General features: G+C 38.8%; 1 protein-coding gene across 18 annotated transcripts in view; it reads left to right on the top strand.

Annotated features, from left to right (window-relative positions):
* Positions 1-26,809, top strand: part of DOCK9 (dedicator of cytokinesis 9) — a 365,118-nt gene that overhangs the window by 255,505 nt on the left and 82,804 nt on the right. For all 18 annotated transcript variants that reach the window (XM_040336152.1, XM_040336151.1, XM_040336141.1 and 15 more), the window contains exons 29-37: positions 5,327-5,410; positions 5,741-5,852; positions 10,945-11,123; positions 13,446-13,556; positions 13,688-13,808; positions 15,489-15,622; positions 20,902-21,016; positions 25,015-25,081; positions 25,323-25,370. In XM_040336152.1, coding sequence (XP_040192086.1) covers positions 5,327-5,410; positions 5,741-5,852; positions 10,945-11,123; positions 13,446-13,556; positions 13,688-13,808; positions 15,489-15,622; positions 20,902-21,016; positions 25,015-25,081; positions 25,323-25,370 — 971 coding nt within the window. The remainder of the gene's footprint in view (positions 1-5,326; positions 5,411-5,740; positions 5,853-10,944; positions 11,124-13,445; positions 13,557-13,687; positions 13,809-15,488; positions 15,623-20,901; positions 21,017-25,014; positions 25,082-25,322; positions 25,371-26,809) is intronic.

The following is a 26,809-nucleotide window of genomic DNA, read 5'->3' as shown; positions in this document are numbered from 1 at the left end:
TTTGTTTGGTAGGGTAAATATGAAATATTATGATATTTTGTATTCACCTGATACATTTTCATTTAGAGCCGGTTCACACTGGGACGACTTGGGATCCGACTTGAAGTCGCCCCAAGTCGCGCTGTCGAGAAAAACAATGCAAGTGAATGGGAGCGGTGTTAATACACACGACTCAAGTCGCTCCGACTTCAAAAGAAGTTCCTGTACTACTTCAATCCGACTTGTAGGCGATTTGTACCAATTGATTTCAATGGAAGTCGCCTCCAAGTCTGATCCAAGTCTGATCACTGTTTTAACTGAAGCGACTTTCCAGGAAGATAACATACATTTCTCAGGCAAACCTCTCCCTCCCCCTCCCTCCCCTAGAGCTGATTGTTGTTTGATTGGCCACTGGAAAGTCTCCTGTCCTGGAGATGACTTCAAGTCGTGTTGTAAATCGCCCCAGATCGCCCTGTGGTTCATGCTCAAGTCGTGTTGGAGTTGCCTCTGAAAGTCGCGCTGGAAGTCGTGTCGCCCTAGTGTGAACCGACTTTTAGGAAGTAGGCCTTAAATGATGTTTACCAAGTTAATCTTGATTTGTTGAAGAAAAATAAATTTTTCACAGCTAAATAGTTAAGTTTCATATTACACAAACAACTGAATTGAGTGACTCCAGCCCCCTTTTCTTACGGCTATGTACATTTCCATAAAGCCTTACAGTCAGAATGTAAACCGCTTCTGACCTTAAAATAACCTTAAGTTTTCAAACAGTTATATTATTTACATACTTTAATATGATTTTTGTAAATAGCATAAGACTGTATACCATAGCTGTATTAATAAGGGAATTTCTTGGCTTCACATTTTCCTTTTGTGAAAGAAAGGTACAAAAGGGCACAACAAGTGTAAATAATGTCCATATAAACACCAATAAATTATTTATAAAAAATAACGCAGAACAAAAAAACGCAGATCCAAAAAAATTCAAATAATTGCAAATGTAGAACAGTTAGCCAGATTGCTGTGTTCCAGATTTAAGCTCCAGCCACTGTGCTCTCAGAAAGTGCAATGTGCATATTAAAGTGCCTCACCCGAAGTGACAATCAAAATACGCTCACCAGATTTAAGCGGCCATATTTGGCATTCAGGCATATAAAGATTCTCTCATGATCCTTCTTGATACAAAGCTCCCAAATAGGATCAATTCCCAATAAATCCAACACAGATTTTTATTTAAAAGCTTTGCAGAGTAAAACAGTGCATACAGGCAAGTACACACACAGTTATGAATGAAGGCAGCGTCCGGGTTTATCACAGTGAGCAATATACACCCCGGCATGCATCTAAACTTACCAACACATCGCTCCAGTGTGAAGGCGTGCTGTGTCAAATCTCTATGCATTTCGCGTGTCTCGCGTCATCAGGAAAATGGCGCGGCCGCCCCAACACCGGAGTCTTATAACATCCAAAGGCATTTCATTGGTTGCAATGATCCACGGCAAAATGGCACCTCCGCCATGATGCCGGAGACCAGAGACACCAGCTACCTACAGAAAAAACTGAGATTTTCATAATCACTCCACACAAGGAAATTCAAAAACAGAATTTAAAAGAAAAAATAGAATAAAATAAAAAAAAGGATGCTGCCTCCCTTCATTGCTGCAAACAATACATTACAAAAACACTTCTTATTATGAACAATGACATACATAACAAAATATATCTAAGCCAAATGTTTTCTATAGGTAAACCTGGGTTATATATGTGGGTTATTGACAGCGCACCCTAATCAATTGTATTTTCTGTTCCCCCATATCCTCACCCCATAGACATTGTATATTTTAATGACAATAGAATAATATAATAAAACGAATATACATATGTGCTCGAATTTCAGACCAACAAATACATAACTGTTCCACCTGGTGGTCAGAAACGAGTACTACACCCTATTAAATGACATGAGAAATTGTATATAAAATCAGGAGGATTCTAGTTGGCTTTTTCTTTTTTTACCTGCCTCCTCTACAACCTCTTTTTTCTTTCCCTGATGTGTGGTGGATATGTAGGGTATGCTGGTTTGTGGGGTTCCTTCCAATCCCTCCATTCCCCCTACTGTTGATAATATTGATTATCATAAACATATGGAGGAACAAAAGGTCTAGGAAAACCTCTACCCCAGTTCCCCCCTCTAAAATGTGTCCCTCTATACAGTCTCCTTTGTTGGGGGTACATGTGGTCTAAAATATTGGGGAGGGGGTGGCGGTGGTACTCTGTGATATGGTCTAGCATTATAATGATCTCCACCATCATTCTGATAGCCACTCCCTTACCCATATTCATAAGGGGTCTGTCTTTTAGGGGTGTGTTCCCTTAATGGTAAAAATCTATTCTCTGTGTTAACGTTATAATTGGAGGATTCAGCCCCTTGAGTCCCTGATTCCCTTCCTGCTGGAGGGAGAGGTCCCTGTTTAAGTACATTTTTGCAGGATTTTTTCCAGGATTTGAACTCCGTATTGATCTGTGGTTGACAGGTATCGGAGCCCTCGGAGTGGTGGTGTCGTCTCCAAGGCCTTGGCTAATGGTGTATGTTTCTTGTTCCATTGAGGATTCCCGAGATAAAATTCTTATCATATCTTCCTGCCATCTATACACATTACCTTCTTTGTAGTCTTTTATATCTCTTTGATGTTTCTTTACTTTTTTCTTTTTAATATCATTATCATATTTGATAAGATATTTCTCTAGATTGGTGGATTTTTCTTTATATTCTTGGGATTCTGAATGGGGGGCTAGCATATCCACCACACACCGGGGAAAGAAAACAGGTTGTAGAGGAGGCAGAAAGAAAAAAGAAAAAAATAGCCAACTAGTCCTCCTGATTTTTTATAGTTTCTCATATGTCATTTAATAGTGTGTAGTACTCGTTTTTGACCACCAGATGGAGCTGTTATGTTTTTGTTGGTCTGAAATTCGAGCACATATGTATATTCGTTTTATTATATTATTCTATTGTCATTAATATATACAATTTCTTTGGGGTGAGGATATGGGGGAACAGAAAATACAATTGATTAGGGTGCACTGTCAATATCCCCCATATATATAACCCAGGTTTACCTATATGACATTTTGGCTTAGATATATTTTGTTATGTATATCATTGTTCATAATAAGTGTTTTTCTAATGTATTGTTTGCAGCAATGAAGGGAGGCAGCATCCTTTTTTTTATTTTATTCTATTTTTTCTTTTAAATTCTGTTTTTGAATTTCCTTGTGCGGAGTGATTATGAAAATCTCATTTTTTTCTGTAGGTAGCTGGTGTCTCTGGTCTCCGGCATCATGGCGGAGGTGCCATTTTGCCGCGGATCATTGCAGCCAATGAAATGCCTGTGGATGTTATAAGACTCCGGTGTTGGGGCGGCCGCGCTATTTTCCTGATGACGCGAGACACGCTCACTGTGATAAACCCGGACGCTGCCTTCATTCATAGCTGTGTGTGTACTTGCCTGTATGCACTGCTTTACCCTGCAAAGCTTTTAGATAAAAACGGTATTACACTATCCCCGTTTTTGTGGCTCATTGCGGTGGAGCCGTTGTTAATTTTTTCAGATTGAATGATTGGAACACGTTTTTTTCACCAAGGAGCCATCTGTGTTGGATTTATTGGGAATTGATCCTATTTGGGAGAGATTGTATTAAGAAGGATCCTGAGAGAATCTTTATATGCCTGAAGGCCAAATATAGCCGCTTAAATCTGGTGAGCGTATTTTGATTGTCACTTCGGGTGAAGCACTTTAACCGGTTAACGCCCGCCCACTGTATATATACGTCCTGTTTTTAAAGATGGATATCTCAGTAACGGCAGCAGCTGCTGCCACAACCGAGATATCCATCTCTTCAGTGGGCGGTCCTGTAAACGATAACGGCGCTCTCCACGGCGGATTCACCGCAAGATCGCCGTTATTGGTGGCGGGAGAGGGCCGTCAGTTCCGCCCAGCGTCTTAAAGAGACATTTTTTTTGTTGTCATTTTTTAAATGACAACATTTCCATATTTTTTTTTTTTTTTTGCATTTAAGTCTAAATATGAGATCTGAGGTCTTTTTGACCCCAGATCTCATATTTAAGAGGACCTGTCATGCTTTTTTCTATTACAAGGGATGTTTACATTCCTAGTAATAGGAATAAAAGTGATAAATTTTTTTTTTTTTATTTCAGTGTAAAAAATGATAAAATCAATAAAAATAAATAAGAAAACCAAAAACTTTTTTTTAAAAGTGCCCCGTCCCGACGAGCTCGCGCGCAGAAGCGAACGCATACGCGAGTAGCGCTCGCATATGAAAAGTGTTCAAACCACACAAGTATCGCCGCAATCGTTAGAGCGAGAGCAATAATTCTAGCCCTAGACCTACACTGTAGCTCAAAAAAATGCAACCTATAGAATTTTTTAAACGTCGCCTATCGAGATTTTTAGGGGTAAAAGTTTGACGCCATGCCACGAGCGGGCGCAATTTTTAAGCGTGACATGTTGGGTATCATTTTACTCGGCGTAACATTATCTTTCACAATATATACAAAAATTGGGCCAAATTTATTGTCTTATTTTTTAATTCAAAAAAGTGATTTTCCAAAAAAAGTGCGCTTGTAAGACCGCTGCGCAAATACGGTGTGACAAAAAGTATTGCAATGACCGTCATTTTATTCTCTAGGGCAGTGATGGCGAACCTTGACACCCCAGATGTTTTGGAACTACATTTCCCATGATACCCAAGCACTCTGCAGTGTAGGTGAGCATCATGGGGAAATGTAGTTCCAAAACATCTGGGGTGCCAAGGTTCGCCATCACTGCTCTAGGGTGTTAGAAAAAATATATATATAATGTTTGGGGGTTTTAAGTAATTTTCTAGCAAAAAAAACTGTTTTAGTCTTGTAAACGCCAAATCTGAAAAACAGGCTTGGGGCTTAAGTGGTTAATATGCATGTTGCACTTTCTGAGAGTACAGTGGTTGGAGCTTAAATCTGGAACACAGCAATCTCGCTACCAGTTCTACATTTGCAATTATTTAATTTTTTTTGGATCTGCGTTTTTTGGTTCTGTGCTTTTTTTATAAATTTATTGGTGTTTATATGGACATTATTTACACTTGTTGCGCCCTTTTGTACCTTTCTTTCACAGTTGTATTAGTCACTCACTAATTTTTGGAGCTGCACTTGTTGGAATTTTTGATTGATAATTTTTATTGTTCTTTTTCCACATTTCTCTATATTCACATTTAAAATGTTATCTTGTGGTGTTTTCAGTGTTGGCTCCTTTTTATAAACCTTGCTCTTTCATATGTTTTACAGCGGTGCTTCACTTTCATGGACAGGGGTTTTGTGTTTAAACAGATTAATAATTACATGAGCTTCTTTGCACCTGGAGATCCAAAGGTGAGAAGAGTTACCTTTCATCCTAAACCACTACATTTTTCAGTGTTGGGCTCTGTTCACACTAGTGTGACTTGTCATGTGAATTTGGACAACAATGCATGACATGTCACAGGCCTTTGATTTCAATGATGCCCATTTCAATCTATGCAACTTGAAAAAGGTTCCTGCGCTATTTTGATTAAACTTTCTTGTGACTTGAGTACCGGGTAATGTAACGTCCCCTTAAAGTCGCACTCCAAATTGCGCGACTTTGGAGTCATACTAGTGTGAGCCGAGCCTTAAAAATGTTTTTTTAAATAACAATCACCAACTGCTGCTGTTGATTTTCAGACACTGTTTGAATACAAGTTTGAGTTTTTGAGAGTTGTCTGTAACCACGAGCACTACATTCCCTTAAATTTGCCGATGCCGTTTGGAAAAGGCAGGATCCAAAGATATCAAGGTAATGCTGATTTATTACATCATGGATTGAATTAAACAAGGTTGTAAAGTATATTTAAAGTCCATGTTTTAAGCATAGTAGGTTTAACACTTCAGTTGAAATTTTGCCATCTGTGCCCCATTGGGAACATTCCCTTGCCTTCTGTCCTAAAGACATTACTGGGATTGAAAGCAAATATCTCCAAAGTGAGAGAAATGCTATCTCGGACAGTTTTCACCCAGTTGCTAGATTTCCCCTCTGCTCTGCTGGCATTTCAAAATTTTAGATTTTCTCTTACATTTTCTTCCATTTACAATGGCACTAGTACAAAAAGAGAAGGTGTACCTCTCCAGAGGGGGCACAGACCGCAATAAAAACCTGACATGGGTTCTAACCCTTACCAACTTTATTCAGATCTAAGCTGTGGTGGCATTCTAAGGAGAATATGCAACAGATTTATTTTTTTCTTAAGCCAGCCGTAGACAGATTTTCTGGCTTTGCTAGGAGAGCACCCTGCCTGTCCTGCAATGGCCGAGACTTGTGCGCATACACCCACTTGCACGGCCATGTACTGGGAAAAATCAGTGACCTGCTGTTTCTCCACCCCTAGTGCACAGCTTGTAAACCAGTGTAAATGTACAATTAAATAAATGAGGCATAGGGAAACAAATCAGAAGACACCACATCCCATAGAAAATGAAACAAAATAGGATGGGGGGATCGGGTAACAAACCCGGGGACTTTAAACGGTGTCAATTAAAGAATATATCAGAGAATAACGATGTAGATAAAAATATAATTTATTCGATGATACAAAATTTTACAGAATTAAGACATGACATTGTTGATCCTTGTGATCATGTGGCGGCTCGAATGAACCAAGCAACGCCCAGACCTGTTACAGATTGCTCGACATGTTTCGCTACAAGCTTCATCAGGAGCATATATACAGGGAAGGCTACAAGGAATAAGCAGAGAACAACATCATCAATATTTGTATGGATGATTGGCATGTACTAGCAGACAGTACGCAAATTTAAACAATAAATAATCATTAGCAATAGAAAAGGAACAAAATTGAATGAATGATGTCAAGTATTCATGAATATTACAAAGATCACAGAAACCATAATAAAACAGGGTGATCATGAGCAGACTTACCACGCAGAGATCAAAGATCATCAAAGGTCATGTGATGAAAACTAAGCATAAACAGCCATAGTTTAAAAACCAAATTAAACCTGTAGGTACAGAGCCCCACTGGAACCATTCCATACACACGCCGTCACAGAGATGCTGCAGTATAAAAAGAGGGAATAGATGAAATTAAATATATATAGGGTAAATTGTATAAATCCCTAAAATTCCAGACAGATACATGCCTGCACAGATTAAATAAAAATCTATGCAAAGAAAAACTAAACTTGCCCGATGTGGCAAGAGGTAGAAAGAAAAAATATCCTAAAAAATATATATATGTATATATACCTAATGGGGTTGGTAGGGTCCAGTGAATAAAGCTGGCATCAGCGTATGGATAGATCCAGCACCTGAATGGTTAAGCAACCATTGCTCAAAGGGTGGGACAAAATCCCCAATGTTGAAGACTGGTGAAAAACAAAAAGTTTTTTTTTTTTTTTTATATAGATATAATAATAGGTAATGTGATATTAAATTGAAATGAAAAGGAACAGCTGAAAAAATTATTAATAGTTGGTGTGGTGAACAGTTCAAGATAGTAGCACACCACTTACCTCTTCACTGCTGACAGGTTATCTAAAGAGCACGGATAGATCTAAAGACCAAGCAGTCTAGTGACCCTGACAAGGCAGAGCCATTGAATGCCGGGGATTTCAACTGTCTTCCCCCCTGTCCTCCCCCTTGAAGTCCAGCACCTATCACTGCCCATCATTTCAGCCCACCCCCAGCGGCGTCATCATACGCCTCTGTGGGAGGTATATAAAGAGATCCACACCCATGATCCATTCAATGGCTCTGCCTTGTCAGGGTCACTAGACTGCTTGGTCTTTAGATCTATCCGTGCTCTTTAGATAACCTGTCAGCAGTGAAGAGGTAAGTGGTGTGCTACTATCTTGAACTGTTCACCACACCAACTATTAATAATTTTTTCAGCTGTTCCTTTTCATTTCAATTTAATATCACATTACCTATTATTATATCTATATAAAAAAAAAAAAAAAACTTTTTGTTTTTCACCAGTCTTCAACATTGGGGATTTTGTCCCACCCTTTGAGCAATGGTTGCTTAACCATTCAGGTGCTGGATCTATCCATACGCTGATGCCAGCTTTATTCACTGGACCCTACCAACCCCATTAGGTATATATACATATATATATTTTTTAGGATATTTTTTCTTTCTACCTCTTGCCACATCGGGCAAGTTTAGTTTTTCTTTGCATAGATTTTTATTTAATCTGTGCAGGCATGTATCTGTCTGGAATTTTAGGGATTTATACAATTTACCCTATATATATTTAATTTCATCTATTCCCTCTTTTTATACTGCAGCATCTCTGTGACGGCGTGTGTATGGAATGGTTCCAGTGGGGCTCTGTACCTACAGGTTTAATTTGGTTTTTAAACTATGGCTGTTTATGCTTAGTTTTCATCACATGACCTTTGATGATCTTTGATCTCTGCGTGGTAAGTCTGCTCATGATCACCCTGTTTTATTATGGTTTCTGTGATCTTTGTAATATTCATGAATACTTGACATCATTCATTCAATTTTGTTCCTTTTCTATTGCTAATGATTATTTATTGTTTAAATTTGCGTACTGTCTGCTAGTACATGCCAATCATCCATACAAATATTGATGATGTTGTTCTCTGCTTATTCCTTGTAGCCTTCCCTGTATATATGCTCCTGATGAAGCTTGTAGCGAAACATGTCGAGCAATCTGTAACAGGTCTGGGCGTTGCTTGGTTCATTCGAGCCGCCACATGATCACAAGGATCAACAATGTCATGTCTTAATTCTGTAAAATTTTGTATCATCGAATAAATTATATTTTTATCTACATCGTTATTCTCTGATATATTCTTTAATTGACACCGTTTAAAGTCCCCGGGTTTGTTACCCGATCCCCCCATCCTATTTTGTTTCAGTGTAAATGTACTCTCCCCTCCAAATAACTCAACACAGCCATTAATGTCTAAACCGTGGACAACAAAAGTGAGTACACCCCTAAGTGAAAATGTCCAAATTAAGCCCATTTAGCCATTTTTCCTCCCCGGTGTCATGTAACCTGTTAGTGTTACAAGGTCTCAGGTGTGTTAAATTTGGTGTTATCGCTCTCACTCTCTCATACTGGTCACTGGAAGTTCAAGATGGCACCTCATGGCAAAGAACTCTGAGAATCTGAAAAAAAGAATTGTTGCTCTACATAAAGATGGCCTAGGCTATAAGAAGATTGCAAAGACCCTGGATCTGAGCTGCAGCACAATGACCAAGACCATACAGCGGTTTAACAAGTCAGGTTCCACTCAGGACGGGCCTCGCCATGGTCGACCAAAGAAGTTGAGTACACGTGCTCAGCGTCATATTCAGAGGTTGTCTTTGAGAAATAGATGTATGAGTGCTGCCAGCATTGCTGCAGAGGTTGAAGGGGTGCGGGGTCAACCTGTCAGTGCTCAGACCATACGCTGCACGCAGCATCAAATTGGTCTGCATTGCTGTCGTCCTTGAAGGAAGCCTCTTCTAAATATGATGCACAAGAAAGCCTGCAAACAATTAGACGGCAAGCAGACTAAGGACATGGATTACTGGAACCATGTCCTGAGGTCTGATGAGACGAAGATAAACTTATTTGGTTTAGATGGTGTCAAGCGTGTGTGGCGGCAACCAGGTGAGGAGTACAAAGTCAAGTGTGTCTTGCCTACAGTCAAGCATGGTGGTGGGAGTGTCATGATCTGAGTGCTGCCGGAACTGGGGAGCTTCAGTTTATTGAGGGAACCATGAATGCCAACATGTACAGTGACATACTGAAGCAGAGCATGAGCCTCTCCCTTCGTAGACTGAGCCACAGGGCATTATTACAACATAACGACCACAAGCACACCTCCAAGATGACCACTGCCTTGCTAAAGAAGCTGAGGGTAAAGGTGATGGACTGGCCAAACAGGTCTACAGACCTAACCCCTATTGAGCATCTATGGGGCATCCTCAGAGGAGCGCAAGGTCTCGAACATTCACCAAAGGACTCCAGTGGCAACTTGTGAAGCTCTGGTGAACTCCATGCTCAAGAGGGTTAAGGCAGTGCTGGAAAATAATGGTGGCCACACAAAATATTGTCACTTTGGGCCCAATTTTGACATTTTCATTTAGGGGTGTACTCACTTTTGTTGCCAGCAGTTTAGACAATAATGGCTGTGTGTTCCGTCATTTTGAGGGAACAGCAAATTGACACGGTTATACAAGCTGTACACTCACTACTTTACATTGCAGCAAAGTGTAATTTCTTTAGTGTTGTCACATGAAAAGATATAATAAAATATTTACAAAAATGTGAGGGGTGTACTTACTTTTATGCAATATTGTAGATGTAAAGCACTAAAAAAAATTCTTACACTGTATCGCATCAGTGTGTGTTTTAGCGTTCATCTGGCATTATGTATTATTTGATTTGTGGTATAGATTTCAGTAGAAAAATCGAATAAACACGCCACCAGTGAAAACGTTTATCTAAGTTACCTGGTTTTTCATTTGTTCACTTTCTTTCATCAATTAGCATTTCTTTCACCATCACTGGAGTCATTAGAAAATCCTATAGGTATGTGCAGGGCATGCAGTGTTACTTTTGGATTTTTATATCTTATCAGTATTGGCTGTGCTTACCTACAAGTATTGGAAATAAACCTGTCAAGTAAATTGACAGTCATAATGACTGTTTTATATATGTTTGCACTTGGGCCATAGAAGTTATAATTTTATTGTGTGAATGGTTTGACTTTGAACTGTTTCCCAGAAGTTTGAAATGCTGTCAGACTAATTCACTAATACTCCTAACTGGTTCTGTACACTTGTATTGTTTGCAGCCAATTGTTCTGCATCTTTTATTTACCTTTAATTGTGCTAATTACTCCTGCAGACCTTCAACTTGACTACACTTTGACAGATGAATTCTGCAAGAACCATTTTCTAGTGGGCCTACTGCTCAGAGAAGTTGGGAATGCACTGCTGGAATTCAGAGAAATTAGGCAGATTGCCATTAGTGTATTAAAGAGCTTGATGATCAAGCATTCATTTGATGACCGATATTCTTCCAGGGTAAGTGATGTTTGCCAAAAATGTCATTACAAATGAAGCATGTATCATCTTGCTTTAACCTGCTGTAGTTGTTCCATCACATACTGTACTGGCATTTAACAATACATATCTGTTTTGTTTACGGGTATGTACGTTGTATAGACTGCATGTTTCATGACTTAGGCAGGTCTACATGGGTCAAATTTCGAAAGAATTTTCTTTAGAAAATCTTATCTAAGAATTTTCGTTCGTATTTCCCACCATTAGTTGGCTGCAGAAACAGCCGATTTTCGTGCGGCCATCTAATTTGAGTATTCGGAAATTTTTTGAATAATGAACAAATTTCTAATCAATGAAGGGAGAATCGAGCGAGAAATGTTATCAAAATAAAAATGCGCATGTGCGAGAAAAAAAAAATTCCAGCCACAAATTCTTTTCTGTAGCAACATGAGGTGAAATTGAAGGCTTGGTTGGTTGAATTTCGAAATCAATGGTGGCACCATCGGATCCCAAAATGCACAAATTTTCTGATTTTTAAAAGAAAATTCATTCGAAATTCGACCATGTACGGCTAGCCTTAAGAATAAATGCACATCTTGTGGTTTGTGCATTCTCGTTTTCTTAAAATATGTCTACTGCATTTCAGTTTGGCCTAAATAATTATGATCACAGTAGTTGGATGAAGTGTAGGATCAGATTTCCACTGCAGTGTAAACTCATGTGGTAAATCTAGCCAGCGTTTGATAGGCAGATGGCTTAGTAAGCCCTTTTCTAGACTGCAGAATTTTAATCAGTTCGGAGATCTTAAAGCATTCTGTCGTGATATTTTAACAAAAAAGTAAAAATGGTCTGATGTAAAGACAGCTCTGTATTCTTATTGCTTAAAGCGGAACTTTACCAATAACAATTTGATGATAAAAGAAACTGATGTTCTTTAGTAAGTAACATACATTCCACATTAATAATTATGCTAGCAAAAATTAGTGTGTGCTGTAAATTGCCTGCAGCCTTGTTGCCGGTTCTTTTTTCCATATGCTGCCATTTTACTGAAGCCCAGAGCACCAGCAGTAAATCATAAGCGGAACGAAACCCATCGATTTTAAAGGGTTTGTTAACCCACATGTCTTACTTTATATAATTTGCTCTGTCTTCTAAGGATATGTCCCCCCCGTGTGTGTGTTGTATATAAAAAAAAGAAAACGCTTTATATACCTTATTTGAGAGCGCTGATCGGCAGTCACATGACACACCACATCTCTCCTCTCCCCGTCTGACAGATGCAGCGTGAGGGGTCGAGATTCCCCCGCTGACGTCATTCTGGAGGGTGGCGCCTCACGTAACTGCTGAGCGCTCACAAATAAGGTATATACAGCTTTTTTTTATTATTCAACACACACACAGGGGGGGACATATCATTTACAAGACAGAGCAGATTATGGAAAGACCTTGTTGTTGCAGCAGCAGCAGGGTGGGGCCGGGCCCTGACACAGGAGGACACAAGAGCAAGAAGTGGGGGAGGACAGGAGAGCAGAGAGGAGAGACAGCAGGGCTGGTAAACTGACCATGGTTTTAGGGCTCAGCAGCCATGATACGCTGTGGTCAGTTTACGGAGGAAAGGGGAGAAACTGGCAGGATCAGCCTGCTATTTTAGGTGCTACAGGGGTCCAAATGACACAGCACAAGCACTGTGTCCTATAAGATGCTTTAAAGGAGCAGGATCCTTTTTTTTTTTTTCTTTTTTTAGTTCCTGGAATGCCGGGATTGCTACTGTAACTGTCACATTTGCTTGTGTCCAAACTGTCAAACCATCAAATGGCCTGTGTCATAACTGACTGCTGACCGTGTTAAGGCTGTCAGAAGATTGGCCTCTACAAACCTTTCAATGCCTAAAAATACAGAGCAACTAGGCATGTGCAGAGCAGGGTGAGACAGTGTATTACTGCATTTTAGACAGTATAGGCACTTATTGTTTTACAAAAGGGGCCAGCCTGAAGGGATCTATCAGAACTTAATCTTCTGACTAAAGTTCCACTTTAAGTATGGAATGATGAAACCTGTCAAGAATTTTGAGAGAACGAGGAAACCCTTACCCTATTTTTCGCCTTTACTACCACTTTCTGAATTTCATAGTGGTATGCAGCTGACATATCTGTTTTAAAAGTGAAAATTTTGTCCGACCAGATAGTTCAGCTTCTGGGCCACTGCAAACATTGCTGCTGCACATGTTTTGGACAAAACCTCCTTTAAAAATCGTATTCTGATTTAAAATATCAATGTATTCCACTTTGTTATACCATTGTAAATATGTTGTATGTGGTTTTATGTTGCTTTCTTTTATTTTAGAGTCAACAAGCGAGGATAGCCACACTATATCTTCCTTTGTTTGGGCTCTTGATTGAAAATGTCCAGCGGGTTAATGTGAAGGACACATCCCCATTCTCTGCAATTCAGGGGGTGAGTGTTAGTGTGGTCTGATATATTTGTTTAAAACCATATTAAATCCAATATCACTTTAAGCAAGTCACTTAATGCTACAGCCATTTTCTTAACCATCTCTAAAGAACTGTTTCTTTTACTGCTTCAAGAATGCAAAAGATGACCTAGTTAATGTAGCTGCTGGAAATCAATTGGTGACTCCTCAGAAGCCAGGCAATACCTTGGATAACAGTCTTCATAAAGATCTCTTTGGCGTTATTTCTGGCACAGGTGAGTTGTGTGCTTTGTGAACATTTAATAGAGCTACCTGATCATAATTTTTTTTTTTTGGAAGTCATGTGACTGTTTCTTAAAAAGAATGGCTGCTTGTATCAGGTCAGTTGCATTACTAATTCCCAGACCTCAGAGTGCATTATTGAAAAATGCATGTTGTGGGATTTGTTACTTTTATGAAATAGTTCATCACCTATCGTTCATTTTTAAATCTAAATACAAAATGTTCTCTAACGATCATAAAAATTACATTGCGATTGGGTAGTGAAGTTGTTGTTTGAAGCCTACATGTAGAAATCAGTAATGGTTGGTAGTCTCCAATGACCTGTGTTTGCCAGGACAGTTTTTAGGCAATGGGTATCCAAAAACCCACATATGCATCAGGGAAAAGGTATAGCTTGAAGCTTGTGGGCCCCAATGCCGCTTCTACCAAGTGCCAAGATACTTACACTGCATGCCAAGATAACTCTAAGTAACTAAAAAAAAAATTCAGATCTTTATTTACAATGAAATCATTATTAGCAGACACAAACGCAACAAAACTTCCTACTAAATATAAAAGCTAACTGCATTGAGGTAATAAATAAATTAAAGCTGTGTGTGTGATTGAGGTCTTGGGGCTCATTCACATGGATGATGTGGCCTGTACAGTGTGATCCAGATTAGTTTTTTAGGTGGCTGGAGCTCTGTGCAGGCAAACCTGTGTTACAAAATGGGAATGCAGCAACTGTGTAATGTTTCTTCTGACTGAATTGACAGACACTTCTAAATGACCTGGCCATCCTGTCCAGTTTTCATAATATGACTGACTTTTACCTTTTTAAAACATCTACACTGTATTTAGACAGCTTTCCTGTTTGTCAAATTACTGTGACATATCAACTATTTTGTGAGTTTAATGTGATTGTGAAGTCTCTCTCCTTTGTTTAAAAAAATAATAATAAAACACGTTATACTTACCACCTCTGTGTAGTTGGGTTTGCACAGAGCAGCCCTGATCCTCCTCTTCTCGGGTCCCTCTTTGCTTCTCCTGGGTTCCCCCTCAGCACCTACCGAGTGCCCCTCAGCCAGTAGCTTTCAGTGGGTGCACCCGAGCCGAGTCAGAGCTCCGTGTATCCATTCAGACTCGGAGCCCCACCCTGGCCCTGCTCCCACTTTCCCCTGATTGGCTGACTGACTTTGACAGCTGCAGGAGCTAGTGTCGTTGGAGAGAGAGGAACCTCAGGTAAGTAATTAGGATGCTGTTACACACAAGTTTTTTTTATCTTAATGCGTAGATTAAATACAAAACCTGCCTTTACAACCCCATTAAACCTCTTACTAAGAGACTTTTAATAGCTCAGTGTAAGCTTTAAATGTACACATTAAAGTTTCTTGCTGCACTTCTTTGTACATTGGGTCCAATCCTTGATACAGTATGAGCACCATGGGATGATGCAGTGGTTTTTGGCAGTAGGGCATATGTGTGCTGATGATGCTGGCTTGCTTACTGCATCATTAAGAAATGAAATACTGCTTTCCTTCCACAGCTGTTTTGTCTTTTCTTGATTACCTGGAAAATGTCCTGCAGGGCCAGTTGAGAAATAAACAGCCACTCTTAATTATGCCTGTTTTAATTTGTGTCCTGTTGAATATGCCAGAGCTGACAATGTAAGTCCGTTTAATTGTCTTCTGCAGCTTCCCCGCATACCTCATCTACGCCTAACATAAACAGCGTGAGGAATGCAGACTCCCGAGGGTCTCTCATCAGCACCGATTCAGGGAACAGTCTTCCAGAAAGGAATAGCGACAAGAGCAGTTCTTTAGATAAGGTATATCTCTAATATTGAGTGTTGCCTTCTGGCGATATGCAACAGTCAATTTTTGTCACTAGCAACTATACTCATGTCTGTATAATAAGCATCACTCTTGTTACTATTGCATTTCTCTTAATTTTATCTTTTTTATTCTTAATTACCTCTGTAGGATTGTTGGCAACATTTCTATAGTGTTTATATGACTTCATTATGTGTATTACACACAGCAAACTGAAGTAATAACTTTTTTAATCCAATTTTTTTTTTTTTTAAGAAATCTGTTATGCAATTTTTCATATGCATTTAAACATAACATAACATGCGCACTAAACCAGAAAAAAAATTTAGAGCCCCTACATTTAATCTATAACCGCTTTAGTGCAGCCTACCAGGTACAAGAGAGAAAAAAAAAGGAAATATAATTCCCAATACAACGGCAACCCAACCAAAGCGATTGTAATATACAGTGCATCCAGAAAGTATTCACATCGCTTTTTCCACATTTTGTTATTTTACAGCCTTATTTCAAAATAAATGTATTAAAATTTTTCCTCACACTTCTACAAATACCCCATAATGACAATGTAAAAGAAGTTTGTTAAAAATCTTTGCACATTTATTAAAAATAAAATAAAAATCACATGTGCATAAGTATTCACAGCCTTTGCTCAGTAATTTGTTGAAGCACCTTTGGCACCAATAATTACAGCCTAAAGTCTTTTTGAGTATGATGCTACAAGTTTTACACTCCAATTCTTCTTTGCAGGACCTTATAAGCTCCATCAGGTTGGATGGGGAGCGTCGGTGCACAGCCTTTTTTAGATCTCTCCAGAGATGTTGTTCAATCAGGTTCAAGTCTGGGCTAGGGCTGGGCCACTCAAGGACATTCCCGTAGTTGTCCCGTAGCCACTCCTTTGTTATCTTGGCTGTGTGCTTATGGTCGTTGTCTTGTTGGCAGATGAACCTCCTCACCCAGTCTGAGGTCCAGAGCGCTCTGGAGCAGGTCATTAAGGATGTCTCTGTACATTGCTGCATTCATCTTTCCCTCCGTCCTGACTAGTCTCCCAGTTCCTGTCGCTGAAACACATCCCAGCAGCATGATGTTGCCACCACCATGCTTCCCTGTAGGGATGGTATTGGCCAGGTGATGAGCGGTGCCTGGTTTCCTCCAGACATGACGCTTGCTATTCAGGCCAAAGAATTCAGTCTTTCATCAGACCAGAATTTTTTTTCCCGCATGGTCTGAGAGTCCTTCAGGTGCCTTTTTAGCTAACTTCAGGTGGGCTGTCATGTGCCTTTTACTGAGTGTCCGTTTCCATCTGGCCACTGCACCATACAGGCCTGATTGGTAGAGTACTGCAGAGATGGTTGTTCTGCTGGAAGGTTCTCCTCTCTCCGCAGAGATATGCTGGAGATCTGTCAGAGTGACCACCGGGTTCTTGGTCACCTCCCTGACTAAGGCCCTTCTTCCCCCGATAGCTCAGTTTGGCCGGGCGGCCCACTCTAGGAAGAGTCCTGGTGGTTCCAAACTTCTTCCATTTATGGATGACGGAGGCCACTGTGCTCATTGGGACCTTCAATGCTGCAGAAATGTTTCTGTACCCTTCCCCAGATCTGTGCCTCAATACAATCCTCTCTCTGAGGTCTACAGACAATTCCTTGGACTTCATGGCTTGGATTGTGCTCTGACATGCACTGTTAACTTGTATAGACAGTTTCAAAATCATGTCCAGTCAACTGAATTTATCACAGGTTGAATCCAATCAAGTCATAGAAACATCTCATGGATGATCAGTGGAAACAGGATGCACCTGAGCTAAATTTTGAGTTTCATGGCAAAGATTGTGAATACTTATGTACATAGGATTTTTTCCCTTTTTTATAAATACATTTTGCAAAGATATCAAGCCAACTTCTTTCACGTTGTCATTATGGAGTATTGTTTGTAGAATTTTGAGGAAAATAATGAATTTAGGCTCAGTTCACACTGCTGCACTGTGAATTTGTTCAGTTTTTTTGTCCTGTGTGAGGTGTTAATTTACTGCAAATTTATCGTGATTTTACCGCGAATTTCAAGAGTTGGACATAGCTGCGATTGATGTTCTAGCTAATGGAATCATAATTTTAAAAAAACGCATGTATGTGAACGACTGTCATGGAAAACAATGACTTTATGGATGACATGCAAATTTAGAATGTTTTTGACGCATCACATTCATTATGAACTCGCATCAGTGTGAACCGGGCCTTAAACCATTTTGGAATAAGGCTGTAACATAACAAAATGTGGAAAAAGTGAAGCGCTGTGAATACTTTCTGGATGCATTGTATATAAAATTTTGACACAAAATATAGATGACTCATGCAAATTACACAGTGTCTAAAAATAAGCATTTCCATTTGCGGTCAAATTTAACCATGCCATTGCGTAAGAAATATAATTTATTTTCATACATGATGCACCTATTCAGTTCCTGTAGCCATTATGCTATTGTGGGAGGAGAAGTTGAAATCTATTCAACGACAATCATTCTACGAGTGTCAAAGTGATCTGGAAACTGATGAAAATCTGTATTCACCCCAAGAAGATGAGTCAAAGTGACTGAGGATGCGTGTCAACAGTTGGTGAAGAAAGTGTCGCAGCATTAAGGAAATTACCTCCAGTATAGTTTTAGCTTGGGATAACGCCACAGTATCAAGCTTGACTGCACCTTCTGCATTTAGAGTCATTTTTTTTTTTTTTTTGCAACTAATTTTCTAGTCAAAGTTTTGCAATTTTACAAAAAAAAGAATACAAAACACAAATTAAATCACAATGTACTCTAGCAGTAATACATTTCTTCAGTACTAATACATAGGGAATCAAGCTCTATACAGAAACAAGTAGGAGGACACTTACAGCCTTTCATGCATTTATGATGTTACTCAAAGCTCTCTATGCTTAGAAGCGCAAATAAGCGCAAAAAAAGCAAGTGGTTAATATGGGAAAGCGGGGCTGCTAAGGGGATCTAAGGGAAGAGGAGTAGATTGATCCAAATTAAATTTAAGACCAAATTCAGTATTAAAGGACATAGCCTATTGGAGAGAGGATTGCTAATAGAAGAGTAAGAAGAGCTTATCATTTGCATCAAGAAGGGTGAGCTTTTACTCCTTCTGTCCTTTATGGAACTCAAGCACCCCAATAGCCTGTCGCAGTAGACATGCCAATGGCTTAACGACCACCAAAAACAGGAGCGGGACAGGAGGACAACCTGTCTAGTCCCTCGCTGTAAAAAAAAAAATAGGATAAAGGAGGACATTTGCTTGAACAGAAGCTAAGGGTCTAGCATATAGCAAACTGATCCAGCAACAAAAGATCTTACCGAAATTGAACTTCTCAAGAACTACCCAGATACATTTTCATTCAATCGCATGCTTTTGAAGCATTGAAAGCAAGAAGTGCTTTATTCCTGGGAGCTTCTGTCGGAATCTGTATTTTTAAATAAACAATGAAAAAACAGTCATTGAACCGCAGTCCATGGACTGTAGGCACCACACCAAGTTATCATAAATTGCACAATCTTTATTAATGCACAGATAACATAAATTAAAATTTGCACTAAAACCTAGTAGCATCCTGCACCCTTATGTCAATTAGGGTGGTGGCTATATACTCTGGAAAAAATACACAATATCCAATTGATGATATAGATATGTTCAAAAATTGCCTTCATCCATGTGAATGGATGGTGGCAATCTTTGGACAATCATATGGAGTTTGCTGTTCCCAGGGACTGGTAGTGTCTGCCTGAAATGTTCAGTGTGTGTAATGTGTTATACTTAATGTAAATTTGCGCTTTAGATTATCACAGGTTTTGTAACATTTTCATCTCAACCTTTTTACATGCCTTCATTGTGCAGAAGGACAGGCTCATCCGGAGGCACTCTGCACATGTCTTTGTGCGCTGTAATGGAGAGCAAGAGGACTGCACACAGGCCGCTAAGAGAAACCGTTATACTGTGGATTTCTCTATGCTGACAGTGCCTGTGCTGTCAGAGAGCTTTGTGCATGTTTCTACCCAAGTACAAGAAGTATTATTTCTTTCTCTGTCACTTGAACAGTATTGGGTTATGCTGTGTGTTTAAAGGTCAAGTCCAGCTAAAACTTATTTTTCAGTTTTTTGAGGGAAGCTGATGAATCGACCATGATTTTTATTTATTTTTTCTTATGGACTTCAAAATGGAGCCCCTCACACAGGAGTCACCAGCTGTCTCCGTAATGCTGACCATTATGAAGCCAAGTAGGGGATCTCATTTTCCCGATGAGTGATCAGTGCAGAATCCAGAGTTATGAATGAGATAAAGCTAGAAAGGCTGCTGCTGGTGGCCAGAGCCACAAACCCTGGTGCAGGAGTGATGGTTTTGGACTCCCAGAACTGGTCAGCTACATTAGTCCGATTATAAAATCTCTGTCGATTTAATATCCTCTAGATTACCCCAAACTGTGTAATGTGAGGGGGTACCTAAACAATCCATTACATTTTTGTCTAGTCAGGCAGGAAGTCGCACAACATAGTTGTCAGTACATCTAAAATCAAATTGTACCCTAGATGGTGCATAATCTACAAGCCCATGTAGCCACCTTTCATTAACTCAAAAATGAAATATTAGCCTTTAGAGTAATTTAATAGTAATTTGCATCAGATGGGGCCTGTTTATAAATAAAAATGGTTTCCAGTTGGGCCATAGCAAGGTGCTATCTGATGCTTAAATAGTTAAATGGGTGACTGATCTTGGTTTGTGGTGTGTGCCGTGCTTCACTAAACTATTTTGTTTAGAACAATTGCTTAGCCTTAGAGCAATATTAGATGTTTTATGGCTTTTTAAATATATGGCCATATGCTACTACAAAATGATCTTTCGCTGCATAACTTATACTAGACAAATAGGGCAGATTTTGTGGATAATGGTTTTATGCTCAAGCTCAAATTTTGCACCCAAGTGCAGGTAAGTTAATTCCATCCCAGGAGCTAGGTAGCCAGTGCGCTTAAAGAAAAAAAACATTTACAGCATTTTTTTTTTGTAGAAACTAATGCATTTTCTCCTTAAAAGTGGAAGTTTGCCCACCCGAGGGATTTGCACTTTTCCTTTTCAAAGCATGAAACTGAATTTTCCTATACATAGCTTTATGGCTCTTAAATGAGCTTACCGTCTCCTTTGTATATCTGTTTGCAGTGCTGCCCTCTTGTGTACATTTTTTTTATTCCCATACATGCTGGGAAAATGTTTTATTTTTTTTTATTTTGTAATTCTAGAACCAGCATGGTGGCTCTATGGGAAACCAGTTGGTGCGCTGTGATAAACTAGAACAAGCTGAAATTAAGAGTTTGCTCATATGCTTCCTACATATTCTAAAAAGCATGTCAGATGGTAAGTACCAATATATATCCTCTTCCACTACCTATGTGAATAAATGATGTAAAAAATATAATTAGAGTTGCAGAAGTGTTTTTATTTTTAGTTACATAAATACATTTTTGACATTAAAGCAGTATTAAACCCAAAAGCAAACAGTTGTATTGCAGCTTACCAATTCTTAGATGTGATGGCTGTATTAGTGTTTTTTTTCTTTTTTAGGATTTCTTTCTTTTATTTTTATCTGGTTATCTAGCTTTTTCAACAGGACACACTCTCCTGCAGATTTAGCAATCGGAGAGTTGAGACAAACTATTTACCACTGACAGTAATGCTTGTGATGATCAGCTTTAATTGATGTAAAACCTTTATCCCAAAAGGAGAGAACAATTTGGTGTTTGGCATTTTTGGTGTATCTAAATATGCTAGTACAGCTAACACTACCCTCCCCAAAGACTGACAATAATGCTGTCAAAATGTGCCCCCTGTGCTCATTTATCCAGAGTGGGGGCACTTATTACAGGAGGTGTGTTAATGGCCACATCACTAGGTAAAAAGAGAGGGGGAAAGGGCATAAAAATACAAAAGGAATGCAGCCACCATATCTAATGACTGGTAATCTGCCATATATTATATTTTTAGTTTTGGGTTTAATACTGCATTAAGGTTGTTTTAAATTGCTAACATTTATATATGGAATGGTAAAGTAGGACTGCAACTAACAATTATTTTCATAATTGATTAGTTGGCCAATTATTGGTCACACCAATCGCAACATTGAAATTGTACTACTTCACTTGACGTAGCACGATTTAAAAGTAGCGCTACTTCAGGTGCTACTTAAAAGACATATGTGACTTCAGGCACAGAGGCCTATGCAAGTCACCCCTGAACTTGCAAAAATGAGTGCAGTAGCTACTTTCAAATTCGGTGTGACTCCGACATAGTTGGAGTCGCATCGATTTGACTGCTTGCAATGCGGACAATAGGGTGCAACTTGTCAGGTGATTTGAAACTTTAAAATAACATGTCAAGTCGCACTGTTGTCACCGGGGCCTATGTTGTCTTTGTACAGCTGGAGTGGAGAGGGACTAAAACACTTGTCAGTTTCCATTGTAGTCTGTGCCCCAGTTAAGGAGATTCACCCTCTCTATTTAGGTGGTTCATTGGGCATATACGTTTTTGTAGCTACGCTATAAAGTATATGAATGCACATGAATTCTTGATAAAGAGGACATGGTTTCAGGAATAGTATTAAAAAAATGATCATATATGTGGGGAAAAAAAATGTTTTAGATCTCTAAAATTCAGAACAAAATACTGTTAACAGGGACGTGGTCTGTAGATGTATATAGCAATTTTGACAGACTGTTTTTCCCTCTTATTATAGAGGGAATGTTTATCTTTTCAATGAAGTGGAGAAATACTATTTATGTATTTTAAACATTTATAGTTGATATTTATTTTTGTGTAGTTTGCACACGCAAATATCCTTATAAAAAAACTTTTTTGAATCCCTATCTAGAAATCACGGAAGTACAGTAGACACCGCTACTCTAGTGACCTTCACTTCTAGGTCCTGCTCTGAGCTGCTGCTATCTGAACACAGGAGGTTGGATGATCAGCACAGGTTCCATTCAAAGAATGCTTTGCCTTTTTTTAAAGCATGCAAAGAGTTCTCTGATTGGATGGGGTGAAGAGGTGGGGCGCTTACACTCTCCACTTCGTCCAGGCAGAGAATGTAAGTGGAGATTACTGGAGTAGCGTTGTCTACTTCAGTGATTTCCAGCTTTCAGCAGCATGGTCAAGGTATGGTTTATACTTGGCTAACATTGGTCCAAGGTGTACCAATATACAGTCGTGCTCAAAAGCTTGCATACCCTGACAGAAATTGTGAAATTTTGGCATTAATATTGAAAATATGACTGATCATGACAAAAAACTGTCTTGTATTTTAAGGATAGAAATTACATGAAGTCATGTATTCTCACATTTTTTTTTTTTGGATCCTTTCTAAATCATAATGATAATCAAAATCACCCAAATGGCCCTGATAAGAAGTTTACATACCCTGGAATGTTTGGCCTTGGTACACACAGGTTAAAATGGACAAATAAAGGTTATTTTCAGTCAATGAGTTTGTTGGCTCTCACATGGATGCACTAAGAAGGCTAGACACTGAGCCATGAGGAGGTAGAAAAGAGCAGTCAAAAGACCTGCGTAACAAGTTAATGAAACTTTACAAAGATGGAAAAAGATATAAAAAGATATCAAAAGCTTTTAATATGCCAGTCAGTACTGTTCAATGGAAACAAAAATAAATAAATATAATTCCTCGCTGTCTATGAAAGGTAAGTAGCTACAAAACCAAAGACAAGTGGATGAAAAACAATACGAAACAAAAAATGTAGCGCTAAATTACAAACGATGGATGAATATACTACATGAATAGTATATATTATAAATCTGTGGATACTTGTGTTGATTAAACGTGCAAACACAGTCTATATGGAATAGGTGATAGTCCAAAATGAATAATCAAGTGGTGGTGCTCCGATAATTCAAAACGTGAAAAACCAAGATAAGAAGAAGCCGTCACCAACTGAAAAGAGGCTTACCGGAGAGATTGAACCCTGAGGAACGTATGTTCGAGAGGGTCAATTTAGCATGATATAGATGCATGGACCGATCAATGCTGCAGCTCACAAATGACCTCCAAATCTTCTCTTCCATGTGTCCATAGTACAGTTCAATCACTTAAGAAGTGGAAATTTTGGGGATCTCTTGATACCAAGCCAAGGTCAGGTAGATCAAGAAAGATTTCAGCCACAACTGCCACAGGAATTGTTCGGGATACAAAGAAAAACCCACAGGTAACCTCAGGAGAAATATCGGCTGCTCTGGAAAAGGATGGTGTGGTTGTTTTTGAGGAGCACAATACGATGATACTTGAACATAAGAGCTGAATGGTCAAGTTGCCAGAAAAGTCTTTACGATACAAGTTCCACAAAAAAACCTGGTTACAACATGCCCAACATCACCTTGACTTGCCTAATTTGGCTTTTTGGTGGCATTGGCAAAGTAAAGGCTTCCTCCTGGAAGCTCAACCATGCAACTCTTTTTTGTTCGAGTATCATTGAATTGTGCTCCTTAAAAACAACCACGCCATTTTTTTGGAGAGCAGCCTGTATTTCTCCTGTGGTTGGTTACTTGTGCGTTTTTCTTTGTATACTGAGCAATTCTTCCACCAGTTGTGGCTGAAATCTTTCTTTGTCTACCTGACCTTGGCTTGGTATCAAAAGAGCCCCTAATTTTCCACTTCTGAATAAGTGATTGAACAGTACTGGCTGGCATATTCAAGGCTTTTGATATCTTTTTATATCCTTTTCCACCTTTGTAAAGTTTTATTACCTTGTTACGCTGGCTCAGTGTCTAGCCTGCTTAGTGCATCCATGTTGAGAGCTAACAAACTCATTGACTGTTTATACACAGACACCAATTGTGATTTAAAAAGCCACAAATGTGGGAAATTAACCTTTGATTGTCATTGTAACCTGTGTGTGCCACCTTCTGTGTCTGTACCAAGGTCAAACATTCCAGGGTTTTTATCAGTGCCATTTGGGTGATTTCTGTTAGTATTTTTGGATCCTTTTTTATTTCATAATGATATGGCTTCGTGTGATTGCTATCCTTAAATAATAGACAGTTTTTGGCATAATCGGTCATATTTTCAATATTGATGCCAAAATTACACAATTTTTGCATGGGTATGCAAACTTTTGAGCCCAACGGTAACAACGTATAAAATATCTGGAATTCGTCTTTAAAGTTAGAGTATTAAGTAACATGACATTTCCCCCAAGCACTTTACGTTATATATGTTTTATCAATTTGTGGGACTTTTTTAAATGTTCTGTCTCTTTTTTTTTATTTTATATACCTGATGTACCCAAGTTTACTTTTTTAACTATATTTAAAGTGTGACCTGCTAATTCTGCCATCTTATCTATCAGATGCACTGTTTACCTATTGGAACAAAGCCACAACATCAGAACTGATGGATTTTTTCATAATCTCAGAGTAAGTACTTTTGTATCATTTTGTATTAATTTACACATTATATCCTAAACACAGCAAGAAGTCAGTAATAATTTTGTGTTTAGGGATTAATGGATCATATAACATCCATATTGTTACATAATGTGTTATGTATGTAGGTTTCGTTAAAACTGTAAACCAATGATATTTGACTGTTAAGCTTTATTGACCAATTTTGTTGTTTTTTTTAACGTTTTTTTTACCTCCCTCTCTCTACTTTTAGAGTGTGTCTGCATCAGTTCCAGTATATGGGCAAGCGATACATTGCCAGGTATAGTATGACTTTAAGCCGAGTTTCTGATATTTCAAAACAGGAGTACATTTTAAGTTTGAATTAACATAATTATGGTCATTCTTTGCTTGTTTTATGTCAATTCAATGAAGATAATCTCTGGTACTAAGCTAAATGCATATGTGCTTTCTCATGCAGGGCAAAGCAACAGGTTCACTTAATTGCTGCCCTCACTAGCTTGCATAAATACCTTTTAATGTTTTGTTTTTTTGTTACTGGAAGGATAAGGAGGAAGCCCTGTATGTTTTAAGTCATTCTTCCCAATTTCATGTGACAGTACTGGGTGCCCAAGCAGCCAATTGCCTAGCACTAGGAAGAGGAATTGCTAGCCTGCTCCCTATACCTGGAAGCATCTTGTGATTCTTTTCACTACATGTAGGAAAAGTGAATATAGACCCATATATAAGTGAACCTGTTGCCTTGCTCTGCTTGACATAACCAAATTCAATAGAAATCGGATTGTTCATCCAGAGCTAGAGTCTGACAAATTAGGTCCCCCAAGTCCTACAGTGGCATTAGGAGTATAAAATTTATATTTTTTGCCAGCCTGACTATAATTAGATTTTGTGTAGTATTTGTCACATATACATTGATGGCCCATGTTCTCTACATGATATAACTGTTTACCGCTATAATTCTTTGCCCGAATGAGCACACTTAATAAATTGCATACACTAAATAGGTGTAGGGTGTGTCTTTATTAAATTATAGCTTTACACTCACAGAAAATAGTAATTATGTGTAGCGACAATGGCTGTCTTCATCTATATAATCATGGCAAATAAATACACTGAGGCACTGATATTTTTTTAAAGATACAAAAAACAAATCTAAGTAGCTCTGGAATCTGCTTGCCGCCTAAGATATTGATTGTTTATGGATTAGTGCTATAAAAATAATACTCTTTACCAAAATATTATCTACACTGCTATTTCCAGGATAACATGGTATGAACATTACACAATTTATGGTCCAGCAAATGCTTGGGGCAGCAGAAAGGAATCTGTATAACAGAGCTAAAGGTTAATTTACTTGTACTATTTGTCCCTCCAAATAGCAATTGTTTATATAGATTAGTACTAATTACATGTACTTTCTCTCCAAACACACAAGGTGCAGCCATTTTGTTGTGTTTTGCTAACCTGTTGAAGTAGCTACTGACCTAGATCACATCCTCTGGGTGTACAGACCTGCATTAGTTCAAGTACCATCGGCTTACTAGTGTGGGATTTAGCCATCTCACAGGAGTATCTGACACTGCAGGAAGGTTAATACATGTCCTGAATTATTCACTTTTTTAATGGCTCTAAACTGCCTCGAGCCAGGCCTGATAAATTGATATTTTGTAGATACATGAGCTCTTGAGTTAATGCAGGTCTTTATCTCAGCAAGTAATGGATTTTGTCATTCGGTAATTA

Source organism: Rana temporaria, chromosome 2 (assembly GCF_905171775.1).
Source record: "Rana temporaria chromosome 2, aRanTem1.1, whole genome shotgun sequence".
NCBI lineage: Eukaryota > Metazoa > Chordata > Amphibia > Anura > Ranidae > Rana > Rana temporaria.
This window is presented reverse-complemented; position numbering and strand designations above follow the sequence as displayed.